The sequence below is a fragment of the Pygocentrus nattereri genome, chromosome 12 (assembly GCF_015220715.1).
Source record: "Pygocentrus nattereri isolate fPygNat1 chromosome 12, fPygNat1.pri, whole genome shotgun sequence".
Lineage (NCBI taxonomy): Eukaryota > Metazoa > Chordata > Actinopteri > Characiformes > Serrasalmidae > Pygocentrus > Pygocentrus nattereri.
Genome location: NC_051222.1, coordinates 18,188,327 through 18,205,279, shown reverse-complemented (window position 1 = coordinate 18,205,279; position 16,953 = coordinate 18,188,327). Strand labels below are relative to the sequence as shown.

The 16,953-nt window shown below is 43.8% G+C and overlaps 1 protein-coding gene across 2 annotated transcripts in view; it reads right to left on the bottom strand.

The window, feature by feature from the left end:
• Positions 1 to 3,102: 3,102 nt before the first annotated feature.
• Positions 3,103 to 16,953, bottom strand: part of LOC108434746 (FERM and PDZ domain-containing protein 4) — a 93,690-nt gene continuing 79,839 nt past the window's right edge. Inside the window, exons 9-17 of one of the 2 annotated variants that reach the window (XM_037543125.1) lie at positions 15,685 to 15,804; positions 14,404 to 14,540; positions 9,043 to 9,169; positions 8,375 to 8,464; positions 8,052 to 8,234; positions 7,740 to 7,878; positions 6,613 to 7,617; positions 5,183 to 6,277; positions 4,427 to 4,539 (exon numbers count right to left, since the gene is read on the bottom strand). In XM_037543125.1, coding sequence (XP_037399022.1) covers positions 4,535 to 4,539; positions 5,183 to 6,277; positions 6,613 to 7,617; positions 7,740 to 7,878; positions 8,052 to 8,234; positions 8,375 to 8,464; positions 9,043 to 9,169; positions 14,404 to 14,540; positions 15,685 to 15,804 — 2,901 coding nt within the window. In that variant the 3' untranslated portion in view covers positions 4,427 to 4,534. Of the gene's footprint in view, positions 6,278 to 6,612; positions 7,618 to 7,739; positions 7,879 to 8,051; positions 8,235 to 8,374; positions 8,465 to 9,042; positions 9,170 to 14,403; positions 14,541 to 15,684; positions 15,805 to 16,953 lie in introns of both variants that reach the window. The other variant, XM_017710102.2, reaches the window with a different exon arrangement.

The window sequence follows — 16,953 nt, the reverse complement described above, 5'->3', positions numbered from 1 at the left end:
GAGAAGGCATTCGACTGTGTTCCCGGGGTATTCTGTGGGAGGTGCTTCGGGAGTACGGGGTACATGGCTCTTTGCTACGAGCCATTCAGGCCCTGTACAAACAAAGCTGGAGTTTGGTTCGCATAGCCGGCAGTAAGTCAGACTCGTTCCCAGTGAGAGTTGGACTCCGTCAGGGCTGCCCTTTGTCACCGATTCTATTCATAATTTTTATGGATAGAATTTCTAGGCGCAGTCAAGGGATGGAGGGTGTCCGGTTTGGTGACCTCAGGGTCACATCACTGCTGTTTGCAGATGATGTGGTCCTATTGGGGACATCAGGCCGCGAACTTCAGCTTTCGCTGGATTGGTTTGCAGCCGAGTGTGAAGCGGCTGGGATGAGAATCAGTACCTCTAAATCCGAGACCATGGTTCTCAGGCGGAAAAGGGTGGAGAGCCCTCTCTGGGTCGGGGATAGGCTTTTGCCTCAAGTGGAGGAGTTCAAGTATCTCGGGGTCTTGTTCACGAGTGATGGTACAAGGGAGCGGGAGATTGACAGGCGGATTGGTGCTGGGTCAGCAGTGATGCGGGCTCTTTACCGGTCTGTTGTGGTAAAGAAAGAGCTGAGCCATAAGGCAAGGCTCTCGATTTACCGGTCGATCTACGTTCCCACCCTCACCTATGGTCATGAGCTTTGGGTAATGACCGAAAGAATAAGATCGCGAATACAAGCGGCCGAAATGAGTTTCCTCCGCAGGGTGTCTGGACTCTCCCTTAGAGATAGGGTGAGAAGTTCAGTCATCCGGGAAGGACTCGGAGTAGAGCCGCTGCTTCTTCACGTCGAGAGGAGCCAGCTGAGGTGGTTCGGGCATCTGGTTAGGATGCCTCCTGGACGCCTCCCTCGGGAGGTGTCACAGGCGAGTCCACCTGGGAGGAGATCCCGGGGAAGACCCAGGACACGCTGGCGCGACTATATCGCCCAGCTGGCCTGGGAGCGCCTCGGAATCCCCCTTGGAGAGCTGGTGGAAGTGGCTGGGGAAAGGGAGGTCTGGGCTTCATTGCTTAGGATGCTACCCCTGCGACCCGAGCCCCGGACAAGCGGAAGATAATGGATGGATGGATGGATATATATATATATATATATATACATACATACATACATATATATGTAGATTGTGTGACTTTACACACAATGTGATGTAAAGTCATTTTTATATTACAGTATAATTTGAAATAATGTCATATTGGAATTGAATTAACTCTTTATATATCTCAACATTGAGACCACAGTTGTGGGGCATGCACTGAAGTGGTGTTTGAACCTGTAAAATTTGTTATAAATTTGATCAAATCACATTTTTTTGTATTTTTTTAATGTGCAGATGATTCCATTTTCAAGCATCATAAGACAAATAAAAAAATAAACATGTAAAGACGTGTAACACACTTTGTGTCATAAAACACATTTACATTTCTCTAATAAAGGTGGTATAATGTAGCACTGATGTTTTAACGTATATCATAAAAAAATCAGTTTTGGAACACAACCTTTCTTATATACTCTTCCATTTGAGAACGACGTACCATATTAATAATGTTTGTTAGTTTATATGGAGTAATAACTTATACAATGTATACACCATATACAAATATAATTATATTAATTAAATAATTACAAACACGTTCAAAGTGTCATCATTATTTAAATATGACAAAATAATTCAGATATTCTTGTCAAGGTATTGTAGTCCAAACACTCCAAACACAAGCTTTTCCATGATGATCATGAAACAGCCAAAGAAAATAGATTATGTACCTCGTTTTTCATTCTTCTTTGGATTTTTCTTGTGGTGCATGAGAAACCGTACCATTCAACACCATACGTTCTTCAATACTTACGTTCTTTTCTGAACTTCGGTTGTGGAGTATCAATAAATATTACTTGTCAGAGAATGAGAAGGTCAAATAATGGTTTCACTCACATCAGTTTTATTACCATTAGAAGATGAGTACAGTTGCCTCCAGAGTTGAGGAGCCTAACTTGATTTTCTGTGGTGAGGGAAATCAGCTGAGACCTTAAATGATTTTTTTTTTGTGCAAACCGTAAAGCCTATTTGTGAAGAGATGTTACCCCCCAATCCTCTCTCATTAGTTAATAATGATCACGTGAGAGTCTTCCAGCTCCTGCTTCTCTAAAACTGAACTTTACTGTGCTGGTTGTGGTTCTGTCTTATATAAACCGTGTTCACGGGCTACAGACATAGCAAGTCTGAATAGAGCATTTCTTTGAAGTACTTTAATTTTTTCCTCCACGGCTTCATTGGGCAAATTGAGGTACAGTTAACAGTGCGTGCCTTATGGGAATCTGTGGGAACACCTTTAAATCAAAGTTGAAAATCTGTGTATTTGGAAATAGGGCCAAAAATGATTTTTTTTCTTTAGAATACTGAATGGGTTAGTAGATCAAACATTTACAGACAAGAATGTGGACCTGCGTCCAAGTAATCATTGAATCAGTGAGTGAATCCATACCACAAATCGCCTTTTTGCAACTCTTTGAAATTCTTTATTGATTTTTTGTGAATTCTGGAAGAAAATTGAAAAGAATCATTGTAATTAAGTGGATAATTTTATATTATAATGGTGAGTTTGGTATTGTGGTCTGGAAAACACAAAGAAACTTTGTCTAAACGAAGCATGACCAACAAATGTCAAAGATACAAAGAAAATAGATAAATTCTTATTACTTATTCTTTTTGGAAAAAAAAGAGTTCTTTTTTTTTAAACTATTAAATAAATAAATATAGCATTTTTAGTGTGATATTGATCTCATTATACATATGATCAATAAAAAAACTTAAATAAATTGCAATAAGAAGCCATTTTGAATGCTGAGTATTACAACTCTTTAATAAAGCCATCTAATCTGAGCCCCTATTTTTAAACTGCAACATGTGACAGTACAGCATTTTAAGATATTTAGATTGGATGAATAATCTTTTAAAGCTCATTTAAAAGTTCTATATCTTTATATATATATATATATATATATATATATATATATATATATATATATATATAAAATGTATATGTATGTACAATATTACATATAAAATAAATATGCACACCACAGGATTATTCATTACAGTAGATTATTTTGGGTCATTCCTCAACCCATGTGTCCATGTATGGCTTTGCAAATAAGAGACTGACTCAAGAACACCAGATGAGGCCTACTTGCTGAGCAGTGTTTTAAGGGAGCGTGTGAGGGTGTTGGCGATAGCTGACATGGTGCTGGAGTGGCGAGCAAGTGCTTTAACGCTGTGGTCCCCAGGGGGACTGCCTGAGGCTGCCTCTGCTGCACGGAGCAAGCAGATATAGTTCATGACAACCTCATCAATCTTGGCAACAACCTCACGCTGCTGCTGGGTGGCTGACACTCCCAGGCCACGGACCAAGCACATGCAGACCTCAGATAAGCAGCAAAGCACCTGGAAACTGCAAGTGACCGCCAACAACATCTCCTCTGGGCTCCCGTGTGCTTGCGCCATCCTCCGGCATGCTCGTCCAAGTTCTTTAGACTCGATTGCTAGCAGCTGCTTATATTGGACCAGCTCCTGCGCCTGCATAGGTGGGGTACCTCTGTCGCCTCTGCCCACGCTAGAGCGCACCAGAGCAATCAGCTCAGATGCGTCTCTCCTAACATCAGAGAAACCAGCAGGGAAGACATACATGCGGTCTTTCAGTGCATTTATACGGGCCAGTCTGTCTCCAAAGCTCATGTTGTTCAGAACTTCACCATACAGCTGCTCTCCTGTACTGTCCAGAACAGGATTGGGGTTATACTGGGAAGGACCGGCTTCATCTAAGTCACCACGGTGCCTTCTTAAGCCTTCCACATCTCCGTCATCATCCTCTGTCTGGTTTTTCCTTTTAAAGAAGCAATAACTGAATGGACCATTGCATCTCCAGGGACTGGAATCCAGCTTCTGTGTGTTTTTCATCTGCTTGCCATCCTTCTGTAGCGGAAGCATGATTGAGGCTCTCCTGCTGTCCCTACTGCCCATAGACCAACAGGTTGACTGGGAAGCCATGGAACCTTGGGAGTAGCTTTTCGATAGCTTCTTTTTGGTAGGTCTTCTCTGCAGTTGTGGCTCAGTTGGTTGGAAATTCCCCTGCTGGATTCGTCCCACTGATGTTGCCCTTGTTTTTTCAAAGAGTGCTTCAATATTTCCAGAGCCAGTAGTTATACTACTGGAACTTCTTCTAAGTTCCCTTCCCTGCCACAGACTATTGGAGTTGGTGTCATACTGATGGAACCCTTGAGACGTCATATGGACATGGTTCTGTCTAAGAGGGACAACTGGCTCTTGCTTTGACACGCTGTAGCTGGTGTTCATTGAGAGACTTGATGGAGGCAGAGGAGGTGGTGGTGGTGGTGGTGGCGGTGGCGGTGGTGGAGGGGGTGGAGAGCTGGCACAGGTCCTGATGTGCCTTGGTAAAATAGCAGGCGGGTCTCCTCCTCCTCCCAGCTGCATTCCAGGATGTTCTGTGCGAGCTACACTAGGGGTGTTAGAGAGACAAAGAGAATCATTAGGCGTCTGTTGAGCGGCATGCGTCATCCTGCAGTCAGACTTGTGCCAGTCCTCTGTGCTGACATGGGGTATGCCTCCGCTGCGATTCCTATTCAGAGAAAGGAACCGATCGGGGTTAAAACTTTGCTCTAACTCACACTCGAGGCCGGAAAATGAACTTCTCCTTTCAGAGAGACTGGGCCTTATTTCAAGGCTGCTTGCGGGTCTCTGAGCATGCAAGTCAGGACTCCTCTTCAATTTAGCAGGTAAGGTGGCCGAGTGGTACATTTGGGGGCCTCTGTTCGCTCTTATAGAGGCTGCACTGGGGTGCACTAGCTTTGGGCTGAGAACAGGTGAGGATGAGGGTGGCATGCAGGGACATCTGCCAGTAATGTTCCCTTTACTTCTAACAAGCTCTAAAAGGAGAGGATTGTTTGTGATATGCCTTCTGCTGTCCTTTTTGCCTCCCCCCAGTCCTGCCCTATGCAGCTTGCCTCCCTGATGCATCTGGCTGACTGTCAGATAGTTTATCAACTGCCTATAAGCCTCACTCCCCTCCTTTGTGTTAAGACTTCTTATACTGCCATGTTTTGCATGCAGATCACTGAGAAGGTTACTCCTTCGAGCTGTACCTGTGGTTTCTTTGATTTTTGATGGCCGGGCATTGAGGGATGGATCGGATCCAGGAGGATGTACATTTGGTAGCATCTTCCTCAGGAGAGCGGGGTCTGCATGAGGGTGGAGGTCCCTTGATGCGAGCAGGAGAGAGGAGGAAGATTCAGAGAGAGGGTGCTTACAGTCAGGAGCACAAAGTGGCGAGTCCATTGGTGTTGCACAAGCACTACTCCCTGTGCTGCAGCCAGCATCCAGAGAAGAGCACTGGGAGCTCTGCAGGGAATTCTGAGCTTCACTTTGCAGAGAAGAGATTCGCTTGGCCAGGTGGTACTCACACAACCGTGCCACACCCTGTCGTAGTGGTGGATGGACCTGTTGATCCTCCTTATGGAATTCAGTCTGTCCAGGATCCTGAGACTTCTTCACTGGGGATAGAGGGACTGCATTGGACTGGTGCTCCACCTGGCCAATCAAGATGGTACTGTTACTGCGAGTGAGGTTCTCTCCTGAGCCAACAGGTTCTTCATGCTGATTTTCCATGGGTTCATTTTCTAACAGTGGTTGGCGCCCCTGAATCCTTTCACAGAATGAGGTCCGTTCAACATCAAATTGACTCCTTCTACTACTTTCTCTTCCACTGAAGGTGTTATATTTTCCTGGGGCATCTGTAACTTTCTTGTGTCGTTTTCCTCCACTTGTTGTTGCTTTAGATCTCTTGCCAGTGCTCAAAAGTGTGCTTGAGTGTGCTTTGACCATGTAATTACTCAAGGACTTATCTTCCATTGTCTCTGGCTCCATCTCTAGATTATCAGAAGAAGGTAGATTATGCTTTAAAGGCACTGTTGCAGACTGAGTCTGCACTTCTTTATGGCGAGAGGGACTGCGTGGTGGCTTTGGAATGGGCCCTCTAGTGCAAGGGGAGACAGGGAATTCTGTTTTCTCCTCCTGAAGGGGCTGGTAACCCTCAGTGGTGGCCACCAAAAGACGCATGGAATTCTCAGAAAGCCTATGGGCTGCAGCCTGTTCTGAACTCTCAGTCATCTCAGAGGAGTTGGTCTCATTTCCTGAATCTGATGAGGACTCTGGACTGAAAGCTCGTGATATGCCATTACCTGCAGGGAACAAAGAGGAATAAATCATTTTAACACACTTATGTCAAATTCTTGTCTACTACAGTTTTCATGGATTTGTAGTTAAGTGGAAAGAAAATAACTACTTCAAAATGTAAAGTAAATTGTAAATATGCAAAAGAATAATAAACAATTCCTTGGTCCATGCTTTTATTGTTTTACAACAACATTGAGAATTTCAAAGTACTTCATAACCTCTACAAATGTAAAACAAATGCAACATAATTATCAGGAAGAAAGGTGCCAGTCAGACCTATCAAATGGTAAAGTAAATGTGCATGCAGAATTCTATTTGAATGCAATAATAATGTAAAGACCTGCACTGTTGTTAGACTGAGTTTGGTTGTTGTCCTCAGATACAGCAAGTGCTTCTAGTGCTTGTAGTGTGTCCACAACAGCATGATCCAAGTTCCTGACACTACTGCCCTCCCCATGTGTGGGGACAGCATCAATCAGGGACACAGGAATACTGTTACTATCACAGGAACCTTGCGGCTGGCTTTTGCCCTCTGTGCCCTCCTCATCCGAACTGTCCCTAAATCCAGGAGGAGGAGCCGCAATGGCCATGTTGAGGGAGTGAAGGACTGCATCGTTTTCGTCCTCATCATCATCTCCCTCTGGTGGTGGAAGGGAAGTCAGGTCTATGATGTCGTCACTAGAGCCAGACAGGGTAAGGAATGTTGCTTTACTTGCTGGCAGTCCTGTTTCACCATCTCCAGGTGTTGCAGCTGTGTCCTCTTCACCGCTAGCTTCATCCTCATCCTCTGCATCATCAGTAGTCTCAGCATAGCATAAATCACGCAAGAGAGGTTCCTCAATACCTTCAGCACTGTCAAATATTTTCCCTTCACCAATGTTGCTATAGACTACATTGGGCCTGATTTGAAAAGATGCTCCATCTGGAGTCCTAAAGCCCACATTGTTATGCATGAAAGCAGGCCGTTCAGGTACCTCAGGACTCTCATCCATTAGGCGCTGGTAGCCAAGATTCTGAGGGTTTACACTGTGCAAAGGTGGATCTCCGAATATGAAGGACACCTTTGCACTCCTGGGAGAGTCTTGGGGTCGATGCCTGGCAGGGGGTAGAGGTGGGGGTTGGGGGCTTCTGCTCCTGACTGGTGATCTCTCTCCACTTTGGATTGGATACTGGGGTAGTTGGGGCTCTAGGGCATAAGGAGAGGTCATGCTGTTCTCTCCTGCTCTGTCCTGTGGGTAATCACATTCAGCCTGATAAGATAAATTCATGCTTGATTGAAGGTTAGCATCCTCACAGGTGCCCAAAGAGGTGCTGTATGGCCACTCAAGTTCTCTAGGATCCTGACCTGGAACAGATCATGCAGCATGTCAGTCTCATTTAGACTGTATGATCACATGAATGCAGGTATACAATTCGAAGCAGTCCTGCTCGTATGAGCCCTAGGGAAATTCAATGATAGGTACATACCACTTTCCATTTCTCCTGTGCTATTGCTGTGGGACATATTGAAGATGGAGCGACGTGAGTCCACTAGAAGCCGGTAGTATCCAGCTGTTAGGCAAGCCAGGTTCATGGCATCACTGGACTCCATTATTAATGTGATGGGCTGTTGTAAAAACAAATTTATAATGAGACCAACTTAATTACACAGTTTGGAAACACTTTTTCTGTCAATATCTGTTTTTATCATGGAGTAAATGTAAATGTTGAACTTCAAATTACAAATAACTAAAATAAACAGCAAATTGATATAGAAAATTTACTGTTACATGTGTTCACCTTGACATCCAAGACATGTAGCTCTACTCGCACATTGATTTCATCCTCTGTGAGTATCTCAATGCGATTAACGTGACTGAAGTCTGCCAGCAGGGCCACTAGATTGGTCTTGGCATTTATGACATGACTGATACCGTACCTCGGTCCTACAAGTAATGTAACTTCCGTTTGCTTTTCCCCTTGCTTTACAAGAAGAAGAAGGAAGCAAATGAGAAAGAAAAACACAGATTTATAATACTGACCTTCATGTAACAGAGAAAAATGATCATAGGCATATTTTGTGAATTTAGTCCAAAAATGAAGGGCATAATATTAGTACTTACCAGTAAGATAGATTTGAATACCCTTCCTCCATATAATCTTAATTCACTGAGATACTTTAAATAGTGAACCTTCGCTTGCAAAATGGTCAACTGGAAAACAAATGACAAGAATGTTATAAGCTCTTTTTAATATTTACATTACTCAAGATCACCACTATTGGATTTTACATTATACTGTATTATATATACCAACCTGCTGTTTTGGATGGCTTGGGGTATTCTGTTTTATTAACAATGGTTTAGATGAAGGGTACCATATTTTGTTGTGTCCTGCCCTTAAACCAGTAGATGTCTCCCTTCTGACATTTTTTAAAGCTTGCAGCATTTGCCATGTTCATGAGGAGCAAGGGCAATTCCACCCATTTTTAATTGGTGTAAGGGTAATGATAATGAGCCCTAGTGTTGTAGTCAGAGTGACACCTAGTTCCTATTACCATCACTGTTCTCTATAAAAAAAAACATTTCACAGCAAACCACTCTGAATGACCGTTTACATCTAAATGACTGAATTATGACAAATTATTTTTTAAATTGCTAAAACAATTTTCTCCTTTAAAGAGCAGCTAGTACAACTTGTCCAACTGATCTAATAGCAGCTTTGAAGTTTCACTATTAATGGAAGGGTTGTGGTCAGATCAGAACAAATGGGCAGCTAAAAGTAGACCTACCTTCTTCCCTGGAGGCACTAGATTCTGATTGGTTTTCAGGATGTGAGTCAGGGCTTTCTTGATGTTCTTCTCCTTCATGCTGGAGAGCACTGATGGAGGCAGGAAAAGTTCCAAACCCCACTGCTTCCTGCAGGACAACACATGCACGATGTGAGGAAGACTGGCAGATGGAAGTGCTACACATGGCAAAACCTGGATTGCACATTGATATTCTGTCCAACACCTGTGAAATAGATGTTTAACTTTCTTGTTTTATTTATTTGTACTCTATTTAACAAAAATGTTAGCTGCACTTTATACCATGTGACCATTTCATGATGAATGTAATGATAGAAATAATACAATCTTAATAAAATCTTGTTACATTAACATACATTAAAGTTGAGAACCAGGCTGTTTCTTGCTGGAAGTGGTATAAGAAGTCACTTTGGACCCCCGAGTTGCCCCATGCGTGCTTCAACCATAATACTGGCTGACAAGTTTACATGCATACCACTAGTTTGATATTAGTATGACTGAGACTGCCAGTCTAATCTAAGCTATGATCATCTAAATAACACGGTTCTATTGTCATGGTTTGACTGAGGTCCTACTTGAGCTGAGCTTAGCCCAATTAATACTCCTGTCTAGTCTAGTAGCAGCGAGATTTACACCACTCCAGAAGACACTTAGCATTGCACATCTTAGGCTGGTGTGCAGCTGCTCAGCCATGGAAGCCCAAGAGGCGTTTTGGAGCTCTGTAATAAGTGATGCAACAGAGGACAGGCCATTTTTACTTCCTACAAGCACTTAGTGACCCTGCTCTGTGAGTTTGCGTTGTCTACTGCTTTGCGGCTGAGCTGTTGTTACTCCACACAATAATTTTTAACAATAATAGCACTTACATTTTACTAGGGCAGATCTAGCAGGGCAGAGATTTCACATCTGACTTTGGGCAAAGGTGGCATCCTATGACTACTACAATGAAAGTCACTGAGCTCTTCAGTACAACCCAGTGTTTGTCTGTGGAGAGCTGTGTGCTTGATTTTATATTCCTATTAGCAATGTGTGCGGCTGAACACCTGAACTCTTATAATTAGGAGGAATGTTCACATACTTTTGGCACTGTATCGTGATTCGGGGTGGGTGAGGTAGCACCTAAAGTAAAAGTTTTTTCACGACATACAGAACATTGTACCAAATTAGTTCAAACTGTAATTAGTTCCCATAGTAAAAATAAAAAATAACGAAGTATTTAGACCTTAAATATTTACAAGAATTATATTATGATATGTTTTAACCCAAAGCATTAATAGAGATAATAATAAGCTAAATATATACAAAATAATCAAGGAATCAGGAAGTGTTTAACCCCTACATTTCAATTTGCTAAAATAATGTTATATAAATTGTTAGATTTATCATGAGTTTAATTTTTAAATGAAAAAAAAATTGTTTTAAAAATTCCATCCCTCATTTTCATGCCACTACTGAAACACAAAGAGTTTTAGTTCTTAGGTGGACCCTTATTTAACCCACACTTCTTTTAGAAGTCTTTTAGAACAAGAGGTGAGACTGAATTCCTATCCCTCATGGTCACATGGTGAGCAGTTAGATCCCATTGATTAGAAATAAATGTGTCCCAAAGTCTGAAAAACAATGTGTAACATTAATTATCACTACTGAAACACATATTTTCTGCAATTGAGTAAACTATTTGTGTTTTAATAGAAAATAATCTGATTTTATGTGTAGGCCATGCCTGGAACATCCAGGGGGGCACCCGGATCAGATGCCTTAACCATCTCAGCTGGCTCCTCTCAATGCAGAGGAGTAGCGGCTCTACTCTGAGCTCCTCCCGGATGACCGAGCTCCTCACTCTATCGCATAGCGTGTAGCCGCCACCCGACGAAGAAAGCTCATTTCTGCTGCTTGTATTCGTGATCTCGTTCTTTCCGTCACTACCCACAGCTCATGACCATAGGTGAGGGTTGGGATGTAGATCGACCGGTAAACAGAGAGCTTCGCCTTTTGGCTGAACTCCCTCTTCACCACTATAGTCTGGTACAGTGACCACATTACTGCTGCCGCCTGTCCCAGCCTACGGCCGATCTCACGATCCCTCTTCCCGTCACTCGTGAACAAGACCCCAAGATACTTAAACTCCTCCAGGTCCTTTCCCCTTACCTGGAGTGGGCATGCCATCCTTTTCCAGGCCAAAACCATGGACTCAGACTTGCTGATCCGCATACCACCCACTTCACACTCAGCAGCAAACTGAGCGCTGGAGGCATCCATGTGATTCCGCCAAAAGAACAACATTATCTGCAAATAGCAGAGACACCATCCTCCGGCCTCCACACATAATGCCCTCCTGACCCTGGCTATGCCCTGACACTCTGTCCATGAATATCACGAACAAGAGTGGAGACAGAGCACAACCCTGGCGGAGTCCAAAGCTAACACTGAACGAGTCTGACTTAATGCCGAGTATACGGACACAGCTCTCACTCCGGGAGTACAGAGATTGGATAGCCCGGAGTAGTAGCCCCGGCACCCCATACTCCCGGAGGACCTCCCACAATATATCTTGGTCATAAGCCTTCTCCAAGTCCACAAAACACAGGTAGACTTGGTTGGCAAACTCCCATGCCCCCTCAACAATCTGTGAGAGGGTGAAAAGCTGATCCATTGTTCCACGGCCGGGATGGAATCCACATTGTTCCTCCTCAATCTGAGGTTCAACTATCGGTCGGAGTGTCCTTTCCAGCACCTTTGCATAAACTTTCCCAGGGAGGCTGAGCAGTGTGATACCCCGATAATTGGCACACACCCTCCGGTCCCCCTTTTTAAAAATAGGGACCAAGTCCAATGATACCGTTCCTGAGATCCATGCAATATTGCAGAGGCATGTTAGCCATGACAGCCCCACAATATCCAGAGCCTTAAGCATTTCTGGACGAATCTCATCCCCAGTGCCTTGCCACTGAGGAGCTCACCAACTACCTCAGTGACCTCCACCAGGGAAATGAAACTTGACACCCCAGAAGCCTCTGGCCCTGACTCCCATGAGGGAGGCATGTCTCCTGGATTAAGAAGTTCCTATCCTCATTCAAAGTCAGAGTTTCTCCACCCTTGCTGAAAACAGCTTGGGCGCAGCCACCCCGACCCCTCCTGAGTCGCCAGACAGTTGTCCAGAACCTCTTTGAAGCCAAACAAAAGTCTTTTTCCAAGGCCTCACCAATTTTGCTTCTGCCACCGTTGCAGCTGCCACCTTTTTAGCCTGTGGGTACCTATCTGCTGAATCGGGAGTCCTTCGGGCCAACCAGTCCCTAAAGGCCTCTTTCTTCTGCTTGACGGCCTCCCTCACCACCGTTGTCCACCAGGAGGTTCTAGGGTTACTGTCCCGACAGGCACCCACAAGCTTTTGGCCACAGCTACGCCTGGCAGCTTCTACAATGGAGGTTTTGAACAGGGTCCATTCAGACTCCATGTCCCCTACCTACTTCAGGACGTGAGAAAAGCTCTCCCGGAAGTGGGAGTTTCGAATAGGGGCCTCCGACATTCGTTCCCAGCACACCCTCACTATTCGCTTGGGCCTACCGGATCTGACCATCAGTCTTCCCTGCCATCTGATGCAACTCACTACCAGATGGTGATCAGTTGACAGCTCAGCACCTCTCTTCACCCTAGTGTCCAGAACATATGCCAAGTCAGATGAAACGACAACAAAGTCGATCATTGACCTTTGACCCAAGGAGCTCTGGTACCATGTACTCTTATGAACATCCTTGTGTTCGAACTTGGTGTTCGATATGGACAATCCGTGCCTGGCACAGAAGTCCAATAACAATTCGGGTTTAGATCGGGCAGGCCGTTCTTCCCAATCACGCCTCTCCAGGTCTCCTAGTCATTGCCAACGTGAGCATTGAAGTCTCCCAGTAGGACTATGGAGTCTGTAGGCGGGACCCTTTCCAGAACCCCGCCCACTTGCTCCAAGAAGGCCGAACACTCTGACCTGTTGTTTGGTGCATAAGCACAGACAACAGTCAAACTTTTCCTCTCTGCGATTTAAATTTGCATTGAGGTGACCCTCTCGTCCACCGGGACAAACTCTAACTGCATGGTCACCAGCCGGGGACTTGTGAGTATCCCCACACCCGCCTGGCACCTCTCACTCTGTTCAACCCCTGAGTAGGAGAGAGACCAACCCCTATCCAGGAGTTTGGTTCCAGAGCTGACACTGTGGGTGGTGGTGAGCCCAACTATATCTAGTTGGTACCTCTCAACCTCCTGCACAAGTTCTGGCTCCTTCCCCCCAGTGAGGTTACATTCCATGTACCAAGAGCTAGTTTCTGCTGCAGGGGCCTAGGCCACCTAGGGCCTCCCCGCAATCTCCCACTGTCAATATGGCACTGCACTGCTCCCCCATGCTGGACCTTGCGGGTGGTGGGCCCACATGGCCTCCCCACGTTGCCTCTTCAGGCTGAGCCCGGCCGGGTTACGTGGGCTGCCCGGCCACCAGGCGCTCGCCGTGGAACACTATCCCCTGGCCTGGCTCCAGGGGTAGGTCCCGGTGACCCTTTCCCGGGCAGGGTACACGATTTTTTGTGCACGATGGCATCCATGCATATATATATATATATATATATATATAATTCAGTAAAAAAGCAGTAGTTGTAGACCAAAAATGTGCAGAAGTGTGTCCGCTGTAGAGAACCTATTTTCACATAAAAAATCTACGACTTTTGCCTATGAATGTATGTATTGTTCTACCAAACAGGTTCAAAAAGTTGAAAACATGTTTTGGACTTTTAACTGACTTGGATTTGAGACAAAAATCATTTTGCTTCAAGTAAAAATTGTTTTATTACAATTGTGGCCAACAAAACAATGATAACACTACCAAAACTTTACCAAGTGTTTCAGTAATGACAGCTTTGGCTCTTGTGAGCAGACTTTTGCCAATACATGACAAAGAATGTTACCGGGGCACCCACACTTTTGCACACGACTGTGGTTTCTGATTTTAATGTCTGCAAAGTCTGCTCGTATTCTCAGATGTAATCCATACAGTTCTTAGATATCAGGCCGTTCTGACATTTGACGTTCAGTGAAGTAATTCAGAACGGTGCTGCTACTGTCTCCTGGTGCTGTCAGATGTTTGATATATGAAAGCCAAGCTGATGTAATATGATGGACTGATAACTGAGCTCCATAAATCACTTAGCCTCTCAGTCACACAGCTCTTTGTAAACAGTCCTTGTTAATTAAGTTTTCTCTCAGCATGTAGAGGGATGAAAAAAAGGTTCATTTTAAATGAAAGGAAGCAGTCCGTTCTGATTCTACTGCAGATAGGCGAACTGAAGACAGCTGACTCACTGTATGTACTTCAGTGAAACCTTCTGGGTCGGCCGGGTGCTGAGGGTGAGGATGTACATCTGCAGAGCAGCGAGACGAAGAGCAGCATCATACTTCAGCTCGGAGCCGAAGCGCTCCAGAACCACATCATTACAGCTCTGAGGAGACAGATAGAGATAAAAGTGATGTCGCAGTCCATTTTTAAAGAGATGCGGGAATGACATGTTCCACAATAAAGGGGGACCACTGGAATTTTGCCAGTTAACATGAAGTAATACTAACCGGTCACATTTTCTTTCATTCACCATCAGTAATATTAGTATTGTTTGCACTACAGCGGAATTCCATTGTTTTCAAAATTTTGCGCAAAACTAAATTATTAAGATGTAAATAAATTCTTTCAGAATGCTGTAATGAGAAGTGCAGAAAGGACTGTTCATAGAAGTGAGGACGGGAACCAGACATTTGACGCATTTAATGCCTCAGAAAGGTACATGGCAGTTTTTTACACAAAATTGTTATGAACACGTTACCTGATGCATTGTTTATGTTTTTTGCATTCTTCTAAATTTTCACCATTATCAATATTATATATTTAAAAAATCACTGGTCACTTGTAAATAAAATGGACATATTTGCATTGCAGACATTGTGATGCCTGGATCCTATCAGTATCACCATATCTGAGTTGTTAAGTTTCTCTACAAGGAACCGTTTCACATGAGACCACTCTGAATATCTTTGTTTCCATATTTATAGTTAAGCAGTCATTTTGAAAAATTGGTTGAATTCTCCTTTAAATTCTGCATTTCTGAAAAGAGGGAAAAGGTTTTGTGTATTTCTTTAAAAATAAAAGACACCAAAAAGAATTTGTTTTGCACTTTGTCTTTGGAGTGATGCCATTGCTCTGAAACCTATTTTTGGCACCTCTAGTTGTAACTGCCTATTGTGAGATGAATAAGGTCAGAGGGAGGGCAGATCAGGGTTAGTTGGTACAATGTTCACCTCTGGGCCAGTAGGGGGAACTCTCACAAAAAAACATAAGTGGGATTTTCCTCTCGACCAGCATTCATACATTTTTCAAGAGCTCTTATCGCTTTAATCTGTTAAAGTTGGAATGGCTTTTTAATTTGTTTTTGTATTGAAACAAGAATAATGTCTCCCTGATTAAATATGTCACAGAAAAATGCTGGAGAGAGATACTGAAAACCTATTCATCTATTTTCATATATGATTTGAAAGCCAATGATAAGCAAGGCTGAATATGATGCAATCTATTCACTGCAATATAATTTTTCTTACCTGGACATAGAGGTATTCGAAAGCTACCACATCCCTTCTAAGAAGGTCGACTGGATCCTTTGGAACGAAGCTGATTCTGAAAAAGCATTTCATCTTGTGTGAACCTGGCCTCTGCGTAACCTGCCCGAAGGATGGGGAAATAAAGAGAGAGAGAGAACATGTAAATTTTGCCTTATGGTCAGCGTGAGGGCAAACTTCTACTGTGAAATTAATTAAGGCAGGAAAATGGCCTTAACAAAAATTGCTTTCCAGTCCCTGCTATAATGATGCACCCACCCCCCACTAGCCTGTCATGCTTACAGTCTTACAGTGTTTCTTTCTGCTGCGGTCTTTTCAGTCTTTTGCTGCAGACGTTCCACAGAAAGTCTCCTCATGGTCTCCTACACTTTGGTCACCTCATTTCCATTTCTGCTTGCACAGTGACTCTTACGTCAGATGGTGTCTGTGCTCTGTGCATACAAAACAATCCCCTCTATGATCCTTCAGACACTCATTAAAACGCAGAAGGCCTTGCCTGTGGTTTGGCCAGGCTTGATAAATAGCAAGAAGAGAATACGCCACCTTGTGAATACCAATCAGACGCCTGTCAATCTCCTTTAATCTCTCCTGTATCCGATTCCTGCAAGTCCTGCCTGATAATCAACTGAGTCCTGTGGCTTTGACAGTGACTGAAATCAAGTCTGTGGATGCGACCATTGATAGGAGAGTCAGGCTTAGAAAAGTGAATAATCTGATAACTGTCAAAGAAGAACGTTCTGAGACACTCAGCAGGAACCTGGTTAACCTGTATTCAAAGCTGGTACCTTGATAACTTTGGTTTCTCAAGATAAAAAAAAAATCACCATTGTGCCTACAGAAGGCTGTGAAAAGCGTGGTTTCAGGTTTTGCTTTCAACCAAGCAAGAGTACACCTTATCTTCACAACACCTAACAATGCAACTGCAGTGAACTCGGTGATGAATGTTATTTATACTACTGGTGCTAAATGTGGGGAAAAGGCCTAACCTGTTACAAACTCTAGTAAATACATGCCGTAACCACAGCTGGACAGCTTATCAGTAAAGCAGTTATCTGCTTTGCTACACAATGCAATACCACTTTTGGATGCTCACTTGCTGTTAGGACATGGTGTTGGGCATCAGACAGAGGATTCATGGCCATTTCATACAAAAACTTTCTGTAAAGCAGCTTTTTAAGGTGTTTAACACTTAAACTTAGACATTTGTTTATATAATCACCCCCATTGGCATTCCCCTTTAACCCAGGTTTA